This window comes from Stegostoma tigrinum, chromosome 25 (assembly GCF_030684315.1).
Source record: "Stegostoma tigrinum isolate sSteTig4 chromosome 25, sSteTig4.hap1, whole genome shotgun sequence".
Lineage (NCBI taxonomy): Eukaryota > Metazoa > Chordata > Chondrichthyes > Orectolobiformes > Stegostomatidae > Stegostoma > Stegostoma tigrinum.
This window is the reverse complement of record NC_081378.1, coordinates 53,664,242-53,679,681: the sequence shown is the minus strand read 5'-3', so window position 1 is coordinate 53,679,681 and position 15,440 is coordinate 53,664,242. Positions and strand designations below refer to the sequence as shown.

The 15,440-nt window shown below is 41.9% G+C and overlaps 2 protein-coding genes across 3 annotated transcripts in view; both read left to right on the top strand.

The window, feature by feature from the left end:
* The window catches only part of dldh (dihydrolipoamide dehydrogenase), a 29,767-nt gene extending 23,133 nt beyond the window's left edge, over window positions 1–6,634 (top strand). Inside the window, exons 11-14 of the mRNA XM_048554541.1 lie at window positions 1,517–1,706; window positions 4,402–4,539; window positions 4,616–4,705; window positions 6,392–6,634. Coding sequence (XP_048410498.1) covers window positions 1,517–1,706; window positions 4,402–4,539; window positions 4,616–4,705; window positions 6,392–6,457 — 484 coding nt within the window. The 3' untranslated portion in view covers window positions 6,458–6,634. The remainder of the gene's footprint in view (window positions 1–1,516; window positions 1,707–4,401; window positions 4,540–4,615; window positions 4,706–6,391) is intronic.
* Window positions 6,635–14,573: 7,939 nt separating this feature from the next.
* The window catches only part of nopchap1 (NOP protein chaperone 1), a 42,107-nt gene continuing 41,240 nt past the window's right edge, over window positions 14,574–15,440 (top strand). Inside the window, exon 1 of one of the 2 annotated variants that reach the window (XM_059654763.1) lies at window positions 14,574–15,348. In XM_059654763.1, coding sequence (XP_059510746.1) covers window positions 15,012–15,348 — 337 coding nt within the window. In that variant the 5' untranslated portion in view covers window positions 14,574–15,011. The remainder of the gene's footprint in view (window positions 15,349–15,440) is intronic. The other variant, XM_048554596.2, reaches the window with a different exon arrangement.

Genomic DNA, 15,440 nt, shown 5'->3' with positions numbered 1-15,440 from the left:
CATCCCTGAGATGCTGCTTGGCCTGCTGTGTTCATCTCAGGGATGCCTAACCTGAATAACCTCACTGCGAAGCCTCTTCCAGGGATGCCTAACCTGAAGAAGTTACCCTCCGGACCAACCTCAGGGAATCTCTCTCCCATTGCAACTCTTCTTGACTCTCCATCTTCGGTCCGCCTCCCCCTCTCTCCCTATTTATTCCAGTTCCCTCCCCCCATCCCCCTCTCTGATGAAGGGTCTAGGCCCGAAACGTCAGCTTTTGTGCTCCTGAGATGCTGCTTGGCCTGCTGTGTTCATCCAGCCTCACATTTTATTATCTTGGAATTTCCAGCATCTGCAGTTCCCATTATCTCTGATACTATTTTAACCTCACTGCGAAGCCTCTTCCAGGGATGCCTAACCTGAAGAAGTTACCCTCCTCCCTCCGGACCAACCTCAGGGAATCTCTCTCCCATTGCAACTCTTCTTTACTCTCCATCTTCGGTCCGCCTCCCCCTCTCTCCCTATTTATTCCAGTTCCCTCTCCCCATCCCCCTCTCTGATGAAGGGTCTAGGCCCGAAACGTCAGCTTTTGTGCTCCTGAGATGCTGCTTGGCCTGCTGTGTTCATCCAGCCTCACATTTTATTATCTTCCAAGAATCAATCTTGTTTATTAGCATTTGAGTTAGTCGCACTCTTTCTCCATATTCCTTCACTTTTTTTCTGTCCAGTTCCCTTCTGAGAATTGTTATTAAATCAGTAAATTGTCACCATTTTTGTTAGGAATTACGTTACAAATCCTGTTGATGTGTTTAAAAAAAAAGTTTATTATTCCAGTTCCCCCATTGGGCCTTTTGCCAATCCTTTTAAATTCATGCCCTCTGGTTATCTGTCCAGTTATTACATACATTTTTTCAACATTTATTCTAAACTTACAACTGAGAGAACCTCTAATTCCTACTGTCCTCAAAGGAGAACAAGCAAAGTGGTCTTATTGATCTCATTAACATCACCTCAGCCCTAGAGATATTCTAGTAAATCTCTTGTGCGTTCCACTCATCTTTCCTGAGTTTTGCTGCCCACAGTTGGATGCCAGCTGTAGTGGTGTTACCTTCTGTCATGTTTAGCAAATTTTCTGGTTTTTCTACTCCGTCTTTATATGGCCCAGAATTCTATCTACTTTATTGGCTACTTTTTTTAACCTGTCCTACCATCATTTGTGCACAGACCCTCCTCTCAGATCTTTGTTCTTTTACTCTTTTTAGTGTTGTCCTGTCCAGCATGTATGGTGCTTCTTTGTTCTAATATTTTCTTCGAAGTCTGTCTTTAACATTGTTTATCATACTTCCAAATTTCATGTCATCTGCAAGTTTTGAAATGGCCCTTTTCTCACTACCCCCGATTAAGTTTAGAAACAGCAAACATCCTAGTACTGAATCTCTGGAAACTTGATCGTATACTTCCTGTATCATATTTTAATAGAATTTAAATGGATTGTTTAATACATTAAGCTGCAAAAAAATCATCTCTCTTTTCATAGTATCTTTGCCATTGGGGATGTGATTGCTGGTCCCATGCTGGCTCACAAGGCTGAAGATGAGGGGATCATCTGTGTAGAGGGAATGGCCGGAGGAGCTGTACACATTGATTATAACTGCATCCCATCGGTTGTATACACTCATCCGGAGGCTGCTTGGGTTGGCAAATCTGAAGAACAATTGAAGGAGGAGGTAATATTCTGACTAGTTCCAATTTTTTGACTTTGGTACAAAAAAAATTGAACTAGCATTGTTTGATACTAAAATGGATATTTTAGCAGTAAAGTCGACATATCTGATCGGAACCGTTCAGCCCTGATGGACGGTCTGCACCTGAAACATCAACTTTCCTGCTGTGTTCCTTCAGCTCCACACTGTGTGTCCCTGACTCCAGCATCTGCAATGCTTGCTATCTCCAAGTGACTGGATATTTTAGAGCCTGTGCATTCACCCAATAATTCCCCCAAAACACTCGGGTGACTTTTTTCAAGTAAATTAAAGTATAAATGAAAATTAATAATGACTTGTACAGATGTTTACCCTGTTTTAAGGATGTAATTAACAATGCAGTTAGCAAATGAAAAGATACTTCAAAAGAAGTCTTGTTCTTGCATTAAGATGTCCTTTAGGTTCAGTTAAGAAAGACAGAGCTTGCTGCTATAAAGCACTTCTATGGCTTTAAGATGCTCTCAAATACTTTATAACAAATAGAATTAAAGGATTGTGGCTTCGTGCTAATAATCCAGACCCTCATGCTAACATTCTGAGGACACAGATTCAGATCCCACCATGGTAGGTGGTGAAATTTTGAATTCCACAGAATCTGTAATTAAAAGCTAGCCTAATTGCAGCCATATAGCTACTGTTGGTGTCATGAAAACCCCATTTAGGTCATTGGCAGATTTTTTTCTCAAATAGACAATGTTACCTCATCTGGCCTACATGTGATTCCAGACAGATAACAACGTAGTTGATAATAAACTACCCTCTGATATGGCCTAGCAAGCCTCTTAGTTGTTTCAAACTACTAATGAAGTCTAAACATTGGAGTAAAACAAGAATTACCACCTGACTTCTCCGCCTTCCCCACCCCCCTCCAGCTGCTACACTGGATTTTGCACTCTGAAATGCTACTCTAATGTACTTTTGCATGCAATACAGGCAGTTCATACCAAACAACATTTTTCACTGTACACTTGACAATAACAAATCAAATATCAGCCTAGGTACAGGAAATGCTAAAGGCAAGCAACAGCCCTGTTGAACCAAACAAATCCTTGTTACCAACACAGGATAGTCTTACACTGGCTGTCACATTTTCTCCCCCTTTTCTCTCTCTTGCTGTCTCGCACTCGCTCTCTAGCTGACTATGTTTCAGCAGCTTGCACACCTAGTCAAGCTGTTTCATACAGCTGCAACATAAATCATGGAATACCTACAGTGTGGAAACAGGCCATTTGGCCCAACAAGTCCACACCGACCCACCTAGACCCATCCCCCCTCACCCACCTAATCTACACATCCCTGAACATTATGGACAATTTAGCATGGCCAATCCACCTAACCTGCACATCCGTGAACTGTGGGAGGAAACCGGACCAACTGGAGAAAACCCGTGCAGACAAGGCGAGAATGTGCAAACTCCACACAGTCCCCCAGAGGTGGGTTCCTGGTGCTGTGAGGCAGCAGTGCTGACCATTGAGCCACCATGCCACTCCATCTGGATGGGTGTATGGATAGGAAGGGTGTCAAGGGATATGGGCCAATTGCTGGAAAATGGGACTTGATTTATTTGGGATATCTGGTTGACGAGGTGGACTGAAGGGTCTGTTTCCATGCTGCGTGGCTTTGACTCTGAATTCCAGGTCATTACCACTCAGTGTGTGAAATGGTTCGTCCTTAAAATCCCCTACATATTGCACCATATTATAAATCTGTGCACCTATAAGTTGCTCCATCAGTTAATGGAAGCCAGATTTTTTTCCCCTTCACCTTATCCAGACTTTTCAATCTTGTACACCTGTATTCAATCTACCCTAATCTACGATGCTCCAAGGAGAGCAACCCCAGATTCTCAAACTATGTTGAAATTCTACTGTATATTGTAAGTCCTCTTTTTGTACAGCAGGAAAAGCTGTGCTTCTAGCACTGAACTTTGTACACTGTTCATTACCATGAAATGGCTTTGAAGTCTGATCACTTCCAAAGCAGCCGTTGGTGCATAGCAAGATCCTGCAAGCAGCAATGAAGAAATTACTGTATGCCGTGACTTGGTGATGTTCCCATATCCTGCTCTGGCCTGACATTTGTCTGATTTCCTTCCGTAGAAACCATAGGACTTTGTCAGCCCTTATCAGGGGCCATTGAGTCACTCATACCCAGGATAGCACTGCACTGACAGTATCCATCTGGAATTGTTTTTATTCATGAGATTTGAGCGTTGCTCGATAGACCAGCATTTATTGCCTAGAGAGCATTTATGAGCCAAATACCTTGCTGTGGGTCTGGAGTCAAATGTAGGCCAGACGAGGCAAGGAAGGTAAATTGGCTAAAGTGATGCTGTGTGACTTGGTATAACAATCGACAGTAGTTGCATGGTCACCATTAGGCTAGCATTTTATTCCACTTCTTTTAAAACTGAATTTAGATTTCATTTTCTGTCATGATGGGATTCAAATCCATGTCACGAGAACAATAATCTGGGATTCTGGATTACTAGTCCAGTAAAATCACCACTACACTGTCATAATCCCTTTATTTGTCTGCAGTTTTCTAGAATGCATCCCACTAAGTGTACAACTCACTTCCTGCAAAAACAGGTCTGTCTTGAATGTAAAATAAGTGAGCCTGTTTTAGCCAGTATTGATCATTCACTTTCTCTTCTCAGGGTATCCCGTACAAGATTGGGAAATTCCCATTTGCTGCCAATAGTAGAGCTAAGACTAACAATGATACAGATGGTCTGGTAAAGATTCTTAGCCATAAAGAAACGGACAGAATGCTTGGAGCGCATATCCTTGGATCTGTAAGTAGCAAAAGCTTTGTGTGTAGATGGGATATAACGGAGTTCCTGAAGTAAATGTGGTTTTCTCTCTTTGAAGGGTGCTGGTGAAATGATCAATGAAGCCACACTCGCTATGGAGTATGGAGCATCATGTGAAGATGTTGCCCGAGTTTGTCATGCTCATCCAGTAAGTGACAGTGGGAAAGGTGGAGTACTGGACAGTGATAGGACTGCACAGATTATTAAAAGCCTGAATTCCCTAAAGTCCTCAGCACACCAACATTGTGCCTGTCTTGAAAGAGCAGTTGTGCTTACTTTATAAATAGTGACCCTATAAATTTCTTGTCCCCAAAATTGAAGCAGTTGTATACCATTTGGCCCATTAAGCCTGCTTCCCCATTCAATACAGATAATGGCTGTTCATGGGCTTTGATTCCACTTTAGTGCCTGCTCCCTGAGACATCGAAATCTGTCTATCTAAGCCTTAAATATATTCAGCAGTGGAGCATCCACAGCCTTCTGGGACAGTGAATTGTGTGAAGAAATGCCTTCTATCTCAATCCCAAATGATCATCCATTTATCTCAAGACTGTGCTGCCCAGGTTCTAACTTGCCCAGCCAGGAAGGAAATAACCTCTCCATCTACCCTGTCCACCTCCTTCCAAATCTTGTTTTAATGAGATTGCCTGTCATTCTTCTGAACTATAAAGAAAGAGACCCAATTTATTCAAACAATTTCTCTCAAGGTTATTTGTGACAACACTACTCCTCCTCCTACAACTCTTAAGAGAGGAACTAAATTTGCTTCTGAACTCAACACTCTGTTGCACATAAGTTTTAAAAAGACTGGTTCCATCTTTGGATTTATCTTAACTGAAAACAAAGTTAATGGCTTTACATATTTCCATGCTTGTTGTAAGCATGACGATATAAACATCTTTCCATTAACACCTCAGTGGTTTGGAATCTTCTGTTTACTTACTAAATGTGAGATTTAGTTACTGTTCTAGAAGGACACTCGCCATCTTATTTTCCTTAAGAGGAAACCTTTCAGAAAGCTCGCCAATACACATCTGCCATGATTTTGAAATCCAACCTCAAATCGATATAATTGATTCACTTCACTTTGCAGAACCATCACTGGCGGATATTCCATATTTATTACCCATGTGGTTACAATTTGAGCTTGACATGACTTCTCACTCCTGACTTTTAAATTTGAGCTCCTGATGCTTAACATGGTTTGCCATAATCAGTTTTTCCCAGTCATTCTCATTGTGGATTGAGATTAATACATGGTCTGCCTACTGAAAAAGAGATGCAAGTTTGTCTTGGCATTACTAGAGATAACTGATCAAGGGATCATCTTAGTTACAAGATTTTGAAAGCATTTTCAACGTCCATGATCTTTGAATAATCATTTGATTACAAGGGTAAGAGTAAACAGTGTAAAGCATGGGTGCTTGTGAACATTGGTGAGACTGTGATAACTCTCTCAATACTGTCTCATCACAATTACAACTTTTTTGCCAATAGTAGTGTTTCCATTTTCACTAATAATCAATAGATTGTGTGCATTTTTACTGTCTTGTTTAATACATTTACTTTTATACAGATTATTTGCATTTCCAAACAACTGAAATCCCACCTCAAGATTCCAGTTTGCTGCTCTCTGCCCCTTAACCTTCATTCACTTCCCAAACTTAGTTTTCTGCTTTATTTCCATATTGTTTGTAAATTTGTATTTGGCTTGGAAACCAAGAGCAGACAAAGTTCTTGTTTCTATCATGAAAGCAATTACTGACAGTTGCCAAGACTCTATGAAACTAGGAAATAAACTGAGTTTCACTCATTGTCTTTTTTTCTATTCCAGACTGTTTCAGAAGCTTTCAGAGAGGCAAACATAGCAGCGTCATTTGGCAAGGCCATTAATTTCTAAAAGACTTCTGATTTGTATATAAACTGTGACTGGAGTCAGAACTGTTAGTAACTTGGCATTGTGATGATGAATGAAGTTATCTGTTGTCTTTAAGCAGAATTGTAATAAATGACTTTTGTCAAATGATGCCACATTACTTGTATTTTAACAGTAATAAAACTGAGGGAATGATGTATAGATTTGATTTCTTTAGTGTCAGTGTTTTGACCCAAAAATTCTTGTGCTCCAGCTGTCTTCCAGGTAAGAGGCTGAGGGGCTTCAAGGAGGACAGAAGGGCCAAAGGAAAGAATTTGAGGGGGAACAGGGATATGACAATTCAATGGAACTGTAGCATGGACAGAAAATGATCATGGAATTGAATATATATGTTTTGAAGTTCTATGGCAATGGGGATGTAGGAGAGTCTGGAATTGTGCCCTTGCAGCTACGCTTTCAAAGTGCAGTTTGTAGAAAACAACTGGATGAACAAACACAGTGCTGGAGAAACTCAGCAGGTCTGGCAGCATCTGTGAAGAGAGAAACAGTTAACATTACAAAGGTGGCACAGTTGGTCAGTGATTAGGACTGCTGCCTCACAGCACCAAGGACCTGGGTTCAGTTCCACACTTGGGTGACTGTCTGTGTGAGTTGTCTCTGGGTGCTCTGGTTTCCTCTCGCAAAGATGCAGAGGTTAGGTGGATTGGCCATGCTAAATTGCCCAGTATCCAGGAATGTGCAGGTTAGTTGGATTAACCATGGGAAATGTTGGGTCACAGATGGTTGGGTCTGGGTGGGATGCTGTATGGAGGGTCGGTGTGGACTCAATGGGCCAAATGGCTTCCATGCTGTAGAAATTCAATGATTGGGTCTGGCTCTTCAGAACCTCTCCACAGTCATGTGTGGTAGGGAATTCCACAAGTTCACTACCCTTTAAAGGAATGTCTCCTTGTCTCAGTACTAAGTGGCCTATCCTGAGACACTACCCGGATTCTAGACTCGCCTGTCCTGTTAAAATTTTAGACATTTCAATAAGATCCACTCTCATCCTTCTGAACCCCAATGTATACCGGCCCAGTCAAACCAGTCAGTCCTGCCATCCCTGGTTATCAGCCTACTGAACTTCAGCTGCACTTTGCTCTATGCCAAGTATATCATCCTTGGGGGTATCAAATGCACACAGTATTTCAGGTGTGGTCTCACTAAGACCCTGTACAACTGCAGTAAGACATGCTTTCTTCTGAACTAAAGTCTCGTTGCAATGAAGGCCAATGTACAATTTGCCTTCTGAATTGCTTGCTGCACTTGCCTGTTAACTTTCATTGACTGGTGTGTAAGGATGCCCAGATATCCCTGTACATCCACATTTCTTAATGTATCACTACTTAAATAATCTTCCTTTCTTTTTCCAACATCAAGGTGTGTAACTTTACATTCAGTCACATTGTGCTGCATCAGCAATGTTTGCCCACTCACTTAACTTGTCTAACTCATCTTGCCGCTTCCTCACAACTCTGTCTGCCCAGTTGTGTTATCAGCAAAATTGAAAATATTAGACTTGCTCTCTTGTCCATCCCTTTCATTTCATGGATAGCTGGGATATTAGCACTTGACCTTGTGATACTGCCTGTCACTCAAAGACCCATTTATTCTAACTCTGCATTTCCTATCTATCAACCAATTCTTGGACCATGCCAATATAACTTCTATTCCCCTATTTGCCAACTAATGCTTTAAAAGGGACTCGATCAAAAGCTTTGCACCACAATTGGATTTATAACCTGGTGTCATGTGACTTTTGAATTTGATTCAACCCATGCTGGCTCTGTCCAATCTAGCTAAAACTTTCCAAATGTTCTGCTATCATCTATTGCAATGGACTCGAGCGGTTTTTCTGCCACTGATGTTAGGCATTTATAGGTCAGCCTCTAATCCCATTTGATTTCCCTAGTACCATTTTCTTACAAATACTGATTTCCTTCAATTCTGCTCTCTCACGAGACCCATGGTTCCCTGACATGTGAAATTTCCCCAGCTCTGATTGTTAGAGACCTAAAGTTGTATTTACTGATATTTTTCTCTTAATATATCTATAGAAGTTTTTGTAGTCAGTTTTATGTTCCCTGCAATTTTACTCTGTGACTCCCCATCTTTATCAAAGTTTTCGTTTTTGTTTCCTAAATTCTACCAATCCTCAGATTTCTTGCTTTTTCTGGCAATTTTGCGTCTCTTTTTGGATCTAATAGTTTTTGTAAGCTGTGATTGGGCCACCCATCCTCTCTTGTATTTGCTCCAGACAGGAGTGAATAATTGTTGTAATCAGGTGTGTGTTCTTTAAATGTGAACCATTGCTTAAGAACCATCAACCCCCGTAGTAAGGTTTCCCAATCTATCATTGCCGATTGTTTGTTTTTCCCTTACTGTCATAGTTCACTTTTATTTTGATTCTGCACTCAAGTTTCAAATTTGACTACTTCATTCTCCATCTTTTTGAAGAATGTTGTGGTTATCTTAGAGTCACACAGTCGTCTCCAAATGACACTGCACAAGACTGAGATAACCTTTTCTTGTTGCACAATATGTCTAGAATAGCAGGTTGTCTTAAGTCTACAACACATTGGCTTAAAACCATCCCCTACCTATCCAGAAAACCTTCCTCTACAATTGTGTAGCAAGTTTGATTTGAGATTAGATCTAATACTTTTTGTAGATCTCAAAGAGGTGACATATAAAATAAGACCAAAGAGCACAGTCGATGCCTTAAATTTGTAATTTTGGATTTAAAATCCAATTGCTCGACTTGCTTCTATGTTTCTTTTCCAATAATATCCAACAAAAGTCTATAAAACTCAGTTTAGAAAATAACATCACTGAATACCCCACTGTCAACATCCTTAGGTTACCAAAGATCATAAACTTGACTGCACTACCCACATAAGAACAGTAGCTACAAGAGCAGTTCAGAGGCAAGAAATACTGCAGCAAGCATCTGTCCACCTGACTCCCCTCAAAGCCTACCACCACCTACAAGACAGAAGTCAGCAGTGTGGTGGAACACAACAATAGTTGGATGACTGCAGCTCTAACAACACTCTAGGCTTACACTTCAAGACAAAATAGCCCCCTTTGCTGGCACCTCTTCCACAAACACCCACTCCCTCCACCGCCGATGTTCAGTAGCAGCAACAAAATGCACTGCAGAAGTTCATTAAAGATCCTTAGACAACACCTTCCAAATGCACAACCAATACCATCTAGAAGGACAAGGGTAGCAGATAAGTAGGTTCATAATCACCAGCAAGTTCCCCTCCAACTCACTCACCATCCTGATTTGGAAATATATTACTGTTTCTTTACTGTCATTGCGTCAAAGTTCTGGAACTGCCTCCCTAACTGCACGGTGTGTCTACCTACACACATGGACTGCAATGGTTCAAGAGGGCAGCTTGCTGCCACTTTGTAAAGGGCAACAAGTGCTCACTTCCTATGTGTGTCCTCCTGTTCTAGACTTTCCAAGAACTGCTTTATCAACTCTTTTGACCATGTTAATACATCTCAATTATATCAACCTTTTAAATTCAAGGGAAAACAAGCTTACTCTAATATTCCATCCTTATCATTTAAGCAGTTTAACTGCTGGATCATTCTGCTCAATCCAGACCATAAGATGTAGAAGGACAAGTAGGCTGATCTTATAATACGCAACACCACTTTTCATCTATCTCCGCCTTGAATTTATTTAATGACTGCAATAAAGAATACCACAGATTCATTGTCCTCTAACAGACTAAATTCCTCTTCATCTCTGTCTTAAAAGTAAGATTCTAAGTTTATGCCATCTAGTCCCAGACTCTCCTATAAGGGGAAACAAACTCTCTGCATCTATCCAGTCAAGTACTCAAATGTTTCATTAAGGCCACCATCATTTTTCTAAATTCCAATGAGTAGAGGCCCAACTTACTCAATCCGTTAATTGGAGTAGCCTGTTCGCAGGTAAAAGGATATCTGATAAGTGGGAGGTTTTTAAGAGTGTGATGACGTGAGTTTAGAGGCATTCTGTTCCTGTTAGAGTGAAGGGTAAAGTTAGTAAGATTAAGGAACAATGGATGAATAAAGATATTGAGGTTCTAGTCTTTACCCAAAGAGTCATGAGCCTGAGGAATTCATTACCAAAGGAAGTAGTTGATGCCAAAACACTGAATGTATTCAAGAGGCAACTATGTATAGCACTTTGGATGAATGAGTTAAAGGTTATGTGGAGAAAGCAGGATTAGGCTATTGAATTGGATGATCAGCCACGATCATGAAGAATGGCAGAGCAGGCTTGAAGGGCTGAATGGCCTGTCCTGCTCCTATCTTCTATGTTTCTATGAATAAAAGAGAATCTTATTTTAGATATGGATAACTTGGTTCAATTGAATCTCTTAATCAATATAAACAGTGTAAGGGTATTCTTAAGGAAAAAAATCAGGAAGGCAAAGAGGGGTATGAGATAGCATTGGCAGATAAGGTTAAAGATAATCCAAAGAGATTCTACGAATACATTAAGAGCAAGAAGGTAACTAGAAAGAGGGTAGGGCCCCTTAAGGATTAAGGAGGTCTTTGTGTTGAACCCCACAAAATGGGAGAATTATTAAATGAGTATTTCATGTCAGTTTTTACCATGGAGAAAGAAATGGAGTATGGAGAATGCAGAGAAATAAACATTGATGTTTTTAAAACAGTTAACATTACAGAAGAGGAAGTTCAGGGGATCTTAGAGAATATAAAGATGGATAAAGCTCTGGGACTTGAACTAATGTATCCTAGAATGTTGTGGGAATTAAGAGGGAAAATAATGAGACCCGTTGCAGAAATATTTGCATCATCTATAACTATGGGTAAAGTGCCTGATGATTGGAGGTTAGCTAATGTTACACCTCTGACTAAGAAAGGTTGTAAGGAGAAACTGGGGGACTATAGACCTGTGAGTCTGACTTTCGTTATGGATAAATTATTGGCAGTGATTATAATAGATCGATTTATGGGCATTTAGAGGGGCAAAAATTCATTAGGGTTAGTCAGCATGGCTTTGTGCAAAGGAAATTGTGACTCACAAACTTGATTGAGTTTTTTGAAGATGTTACCAAAAAGATTGATGAGGGCAGAGCAGTAGACCTTGTTTACTTGGACTTTAGTAAAGCCTTTGACAAGGTTCCACAGGGTAAACTAATTAGTAAAGTTCAGTACAAGGGATTCAGGGTGAGCTCGGCAATTGTATAGATAATTAGCTACACAACAGGACACAGAGATTGGTGGTGGAGTGTTGCTTTTATGGCTGGAGGCCTGTCACTAGTGGTGTTCCACAGGGTTTGGTTCTGGGTCATCTATTGTTTGTCAGTTATATGATTTTAATGAGAATATAATTAGTAAGTTTGCAGATGACAACAAAATTGGTGGCGTAGTAGACAGTGAAGAAGGTTTTCTTGATTACAAAGGGATCTTGATCAAATGGATCAATGGGCTGAAAAATGGCAGATGGAGTTCAGTCTGGATAAATGTGAGGTATTGCATTTTAGTAAAACAAACAGGGAGCAGGACTTATACAATTGATGTTAGGGCCTTGAGTAGTGTTGGAGAACAGAGGGACCTAAGGGTGCAGGTATATAATTTTTTGAAGTTTGCATCACATACAGAAAATTGATTAAAAAGGCGTTTAGCACGCTTGCCTTCATTGCTCAGTATTTTTAGTATAGAAGTTGGGAAACCATATTGAGGTTGTACAGAACAGCGGTGAGGCCTCTTCTGGAATACTGTGTCCAGTTCTGGTCTCACAGTTATAGGAAGGATATTATCAAGTTGGACAGGGTTCAGAAGAGATTTACCAGGATGTTGCCAGGTTCGGAAGGTTTGAGTTATGAAGAAAGGCTAGGACATTTTCCACTGGAGCATAGGAGATTGACAAGCGACCTTATAAAAGTTTATAAAATAATGAGGGGTATACACAGGTTAATGGTAGTTGTCTTTTCTTTAGGATGGGGGGGGGGTTCTAAGACTAGGGGCACATTTTTAAGGTGAGAGGAAAAAGATTTTAAAAAGAAATGGAGCAAAATTTTTACATAGAGGGTGGTTTGCATGTGGAATGACCTTCCTGAGGAAGTGGTAGATGTGGGTACAATTACAATGTTTAAAAGACATTTGGATAAGCATATGAATAGGAAAGGTTTGGAGGGACATGGGCCAGGAGCAGGTAGGTTGGACTAGTTTAGTTTGGGATTATGCTCAGCATGGACTGGTTGGATCAATGTTTCTGTGCCGAATGACTCTGATTCTCCTCATAAGAAAATCCCTCCATACATGGTATAATCTTAGTGAACCTTCTTTGGACTGCTTCCAATGCTAGTATATCCTTCATAAGATAAGAAAAAAACTGTTCAGAGTATTCCAACTATGATCTAACTAATTCAGAGATAGTAAGAACTGCCAATGCTGGAGTCAGTAATAACACAGTGTGGAGCTGGAGGAACACAGCAGACCAGGCAGCATCAGAGAAGCAGAAAAGTTAACATTTTGGGTTGGGTCCCTTATTCAGAAATTTCAGTTCCACACTGTGTTATCTGTGATCTAACTAATGATCTAACTAACTAATAATGGTTTTAACAAGACTACCTTATATTTCATTTCCTTCAAAATGAAGTCCAATATGGGGCCATCTTGACTGCAGCTCCACTGTTGTCCACACTGCTTGCAAGAACATCCAGACTGTTGGATAATTGTCAGGGCCAAGGCTCCTCCAATGCTAGATAGCAAGGTGTGGAGCTGGATGAACACAGCAGGCTGAGTAGGAAAGTTGACGTTTCAGGCCTGAAGGGTCTAGGCCTGAAACATCAGCCTTCCTGCTCCTAAGATGCTGCTTGGTCTGCTGTGTTCATCCAGCTCCACACCTTGTTATCTCGGATTCTCCAGTATCTGCAGTTCCTATTATCTCTGAAACAATTTTAGCTCCTCCAATGCTACTGCCTGGGTTCTCATATCTGCCTCACCTGCATGATGCGAATTTGAATTACCTGGACTGAGGACCGTTACCAGCTCCTGGTGCAAAGTTTCCAGGGCATTTTTCCATTCCCTTATGTTGCACAGGTCTGCAGTTCAGACCCCAGCTCTTCAACTCAGATCTAAAGTTCCTTGAGCTACAAATGCTTGTGTCTCCACAAACCTCTGGCTCCAAACAGTGCCTGTATACACACCAGCTTCTGCCCTGCCCCTGCAACTGGCAGTGTTGGTATGGCTTCTCTAGTTCAGTATCAGATAAAAAGTGACCCTTTAAGTATAGTGTTGCAGGGCAGGACAAAGATGGCAAGATAGAAAATAAAGTGCAGATGATGGAAATCTGAAACGAAAACAGAAGGAGCTGGAAAAGTACGTTAGGTATGGCAACATCCGTGGAGAGAAAGCAGAGTTAACACTTTGGATTTGGTGATCCTTCTTCAGAGCTGTTTAGTGGAGATGATAATTTGTGGTTTGAACAATCAGATATTTGTGCAGCAGGTCCTGGGAATTGGGACAAAGACTTGTGAGCAAGCTTGTGGAAACTGTCCCTGCTTGATAATAGAGTGAAGGTCTCGACTCAGACAGCTCAAGATGCCCCACAATAGAGGCAGTGATGTGAATAACAGGGATTTCTGTGAACAGATCACGGCATACTTGCCCTTATGCAGGAATCTACTGGATCACAATGTGGATCCTAGCTCCAAGAGTCACTACTGGTTCCAGATTCGAATCCTGATCTCCTTTGTGCTTCACCCTGGGTTTTGTGAGTACATCTGCTCTGCTCTGGGTTCTTTCCCCACTCCGCTCCAGATTATTTCCCCATTCCACTCTGGGTTCAATTCTATTTTTATGATTTAGGGCAGCATGGTGACTCAGTGGTTAGCACTGCAGCCTCACAGCATCAGGGACCCGGATTCAATTCAACCGTCGCGTAACTGTCTGTGTGGAGTTTGCACATTCTCCCTGTGTCTGTGTGGGTTTCCTCTGGGTGCTCCGGTTTTCTCCCACAGTCCAAAGATGTGCAGGTAAGGTGGATTGGCCATGCTAAATTGCCTGTAGTGTTCAGGGGTGGGTCTGGGTGGGATGCTGCAAGGGGCAGTGTGGACTTGTTGGGCCAAAGGGCTTGTTTCCACACTGCAGGGAATCTAATCTAATCACTCCACTCTGGGTTCTTTCCTCACTCCACTCCGTGTTATTTCCCTGCTCCACTCTGGGTTATTTCCCTACTCCGCTCCAGGCTATTTCCCCAATCCGCTCCAGGCTATTTTTCCTAGGATGGTGACAGCGAGCACGAGGGGGCATAGCTTTAAATTGAGGGGTGAAAGATATAGGACAGATGTCAGAGGTAGTTTCTTTACTCAGAGATTAGTAAGGGAATGGAACGCTTTGCCTGCAATGGTAGTAGATTCGCCAACTTTAGGTACATTTAAGTCGTCTTTGGATAAGCATATGGACGTACATGGAATAGTGTAGGTTAGATGGGCTTGAGATCGGCACGACAGGTCGGCACATCGAGGGCGGAAGGGCCTGTACTGTGCTGTAATGTTTTATGTTCTATATTATTTCCCCGCTCCACTCTGGGTTATTTCCCCACTCCGGTCTGGGTTATTTCCCCGCTCCACTCCAGGTTATTTCCCCACTCCACTCTGGGTTATTTCTCCAGTCCGGTCCGGGTTATTTCCGCGCTCCACTCCGGGTTATTTCACCGCTCCACTCCGGGTTATTTCTTCGCTCCGGTCCGGGTTCCATTCGCGCTCCGCTCCGGGTTATAATTCGCGCCCCACGCCGGGTTTTGTGGGTGTCCCGGCTGGTGATGATGGCGGCGGGAGGTAACGGCCTTTCCCCGAATCGCTCCAAAGATCTTCTGAGGGCGGAGAGCGGCCTTGGTGAGAAGAAGAAGAGCAGGAGGGAGTGGGGTCGGAGGGTCTAGGCCTGAAACGTCAGCTTTCCTGCTCGGCCTGCTATGTTCTTCCAGCTC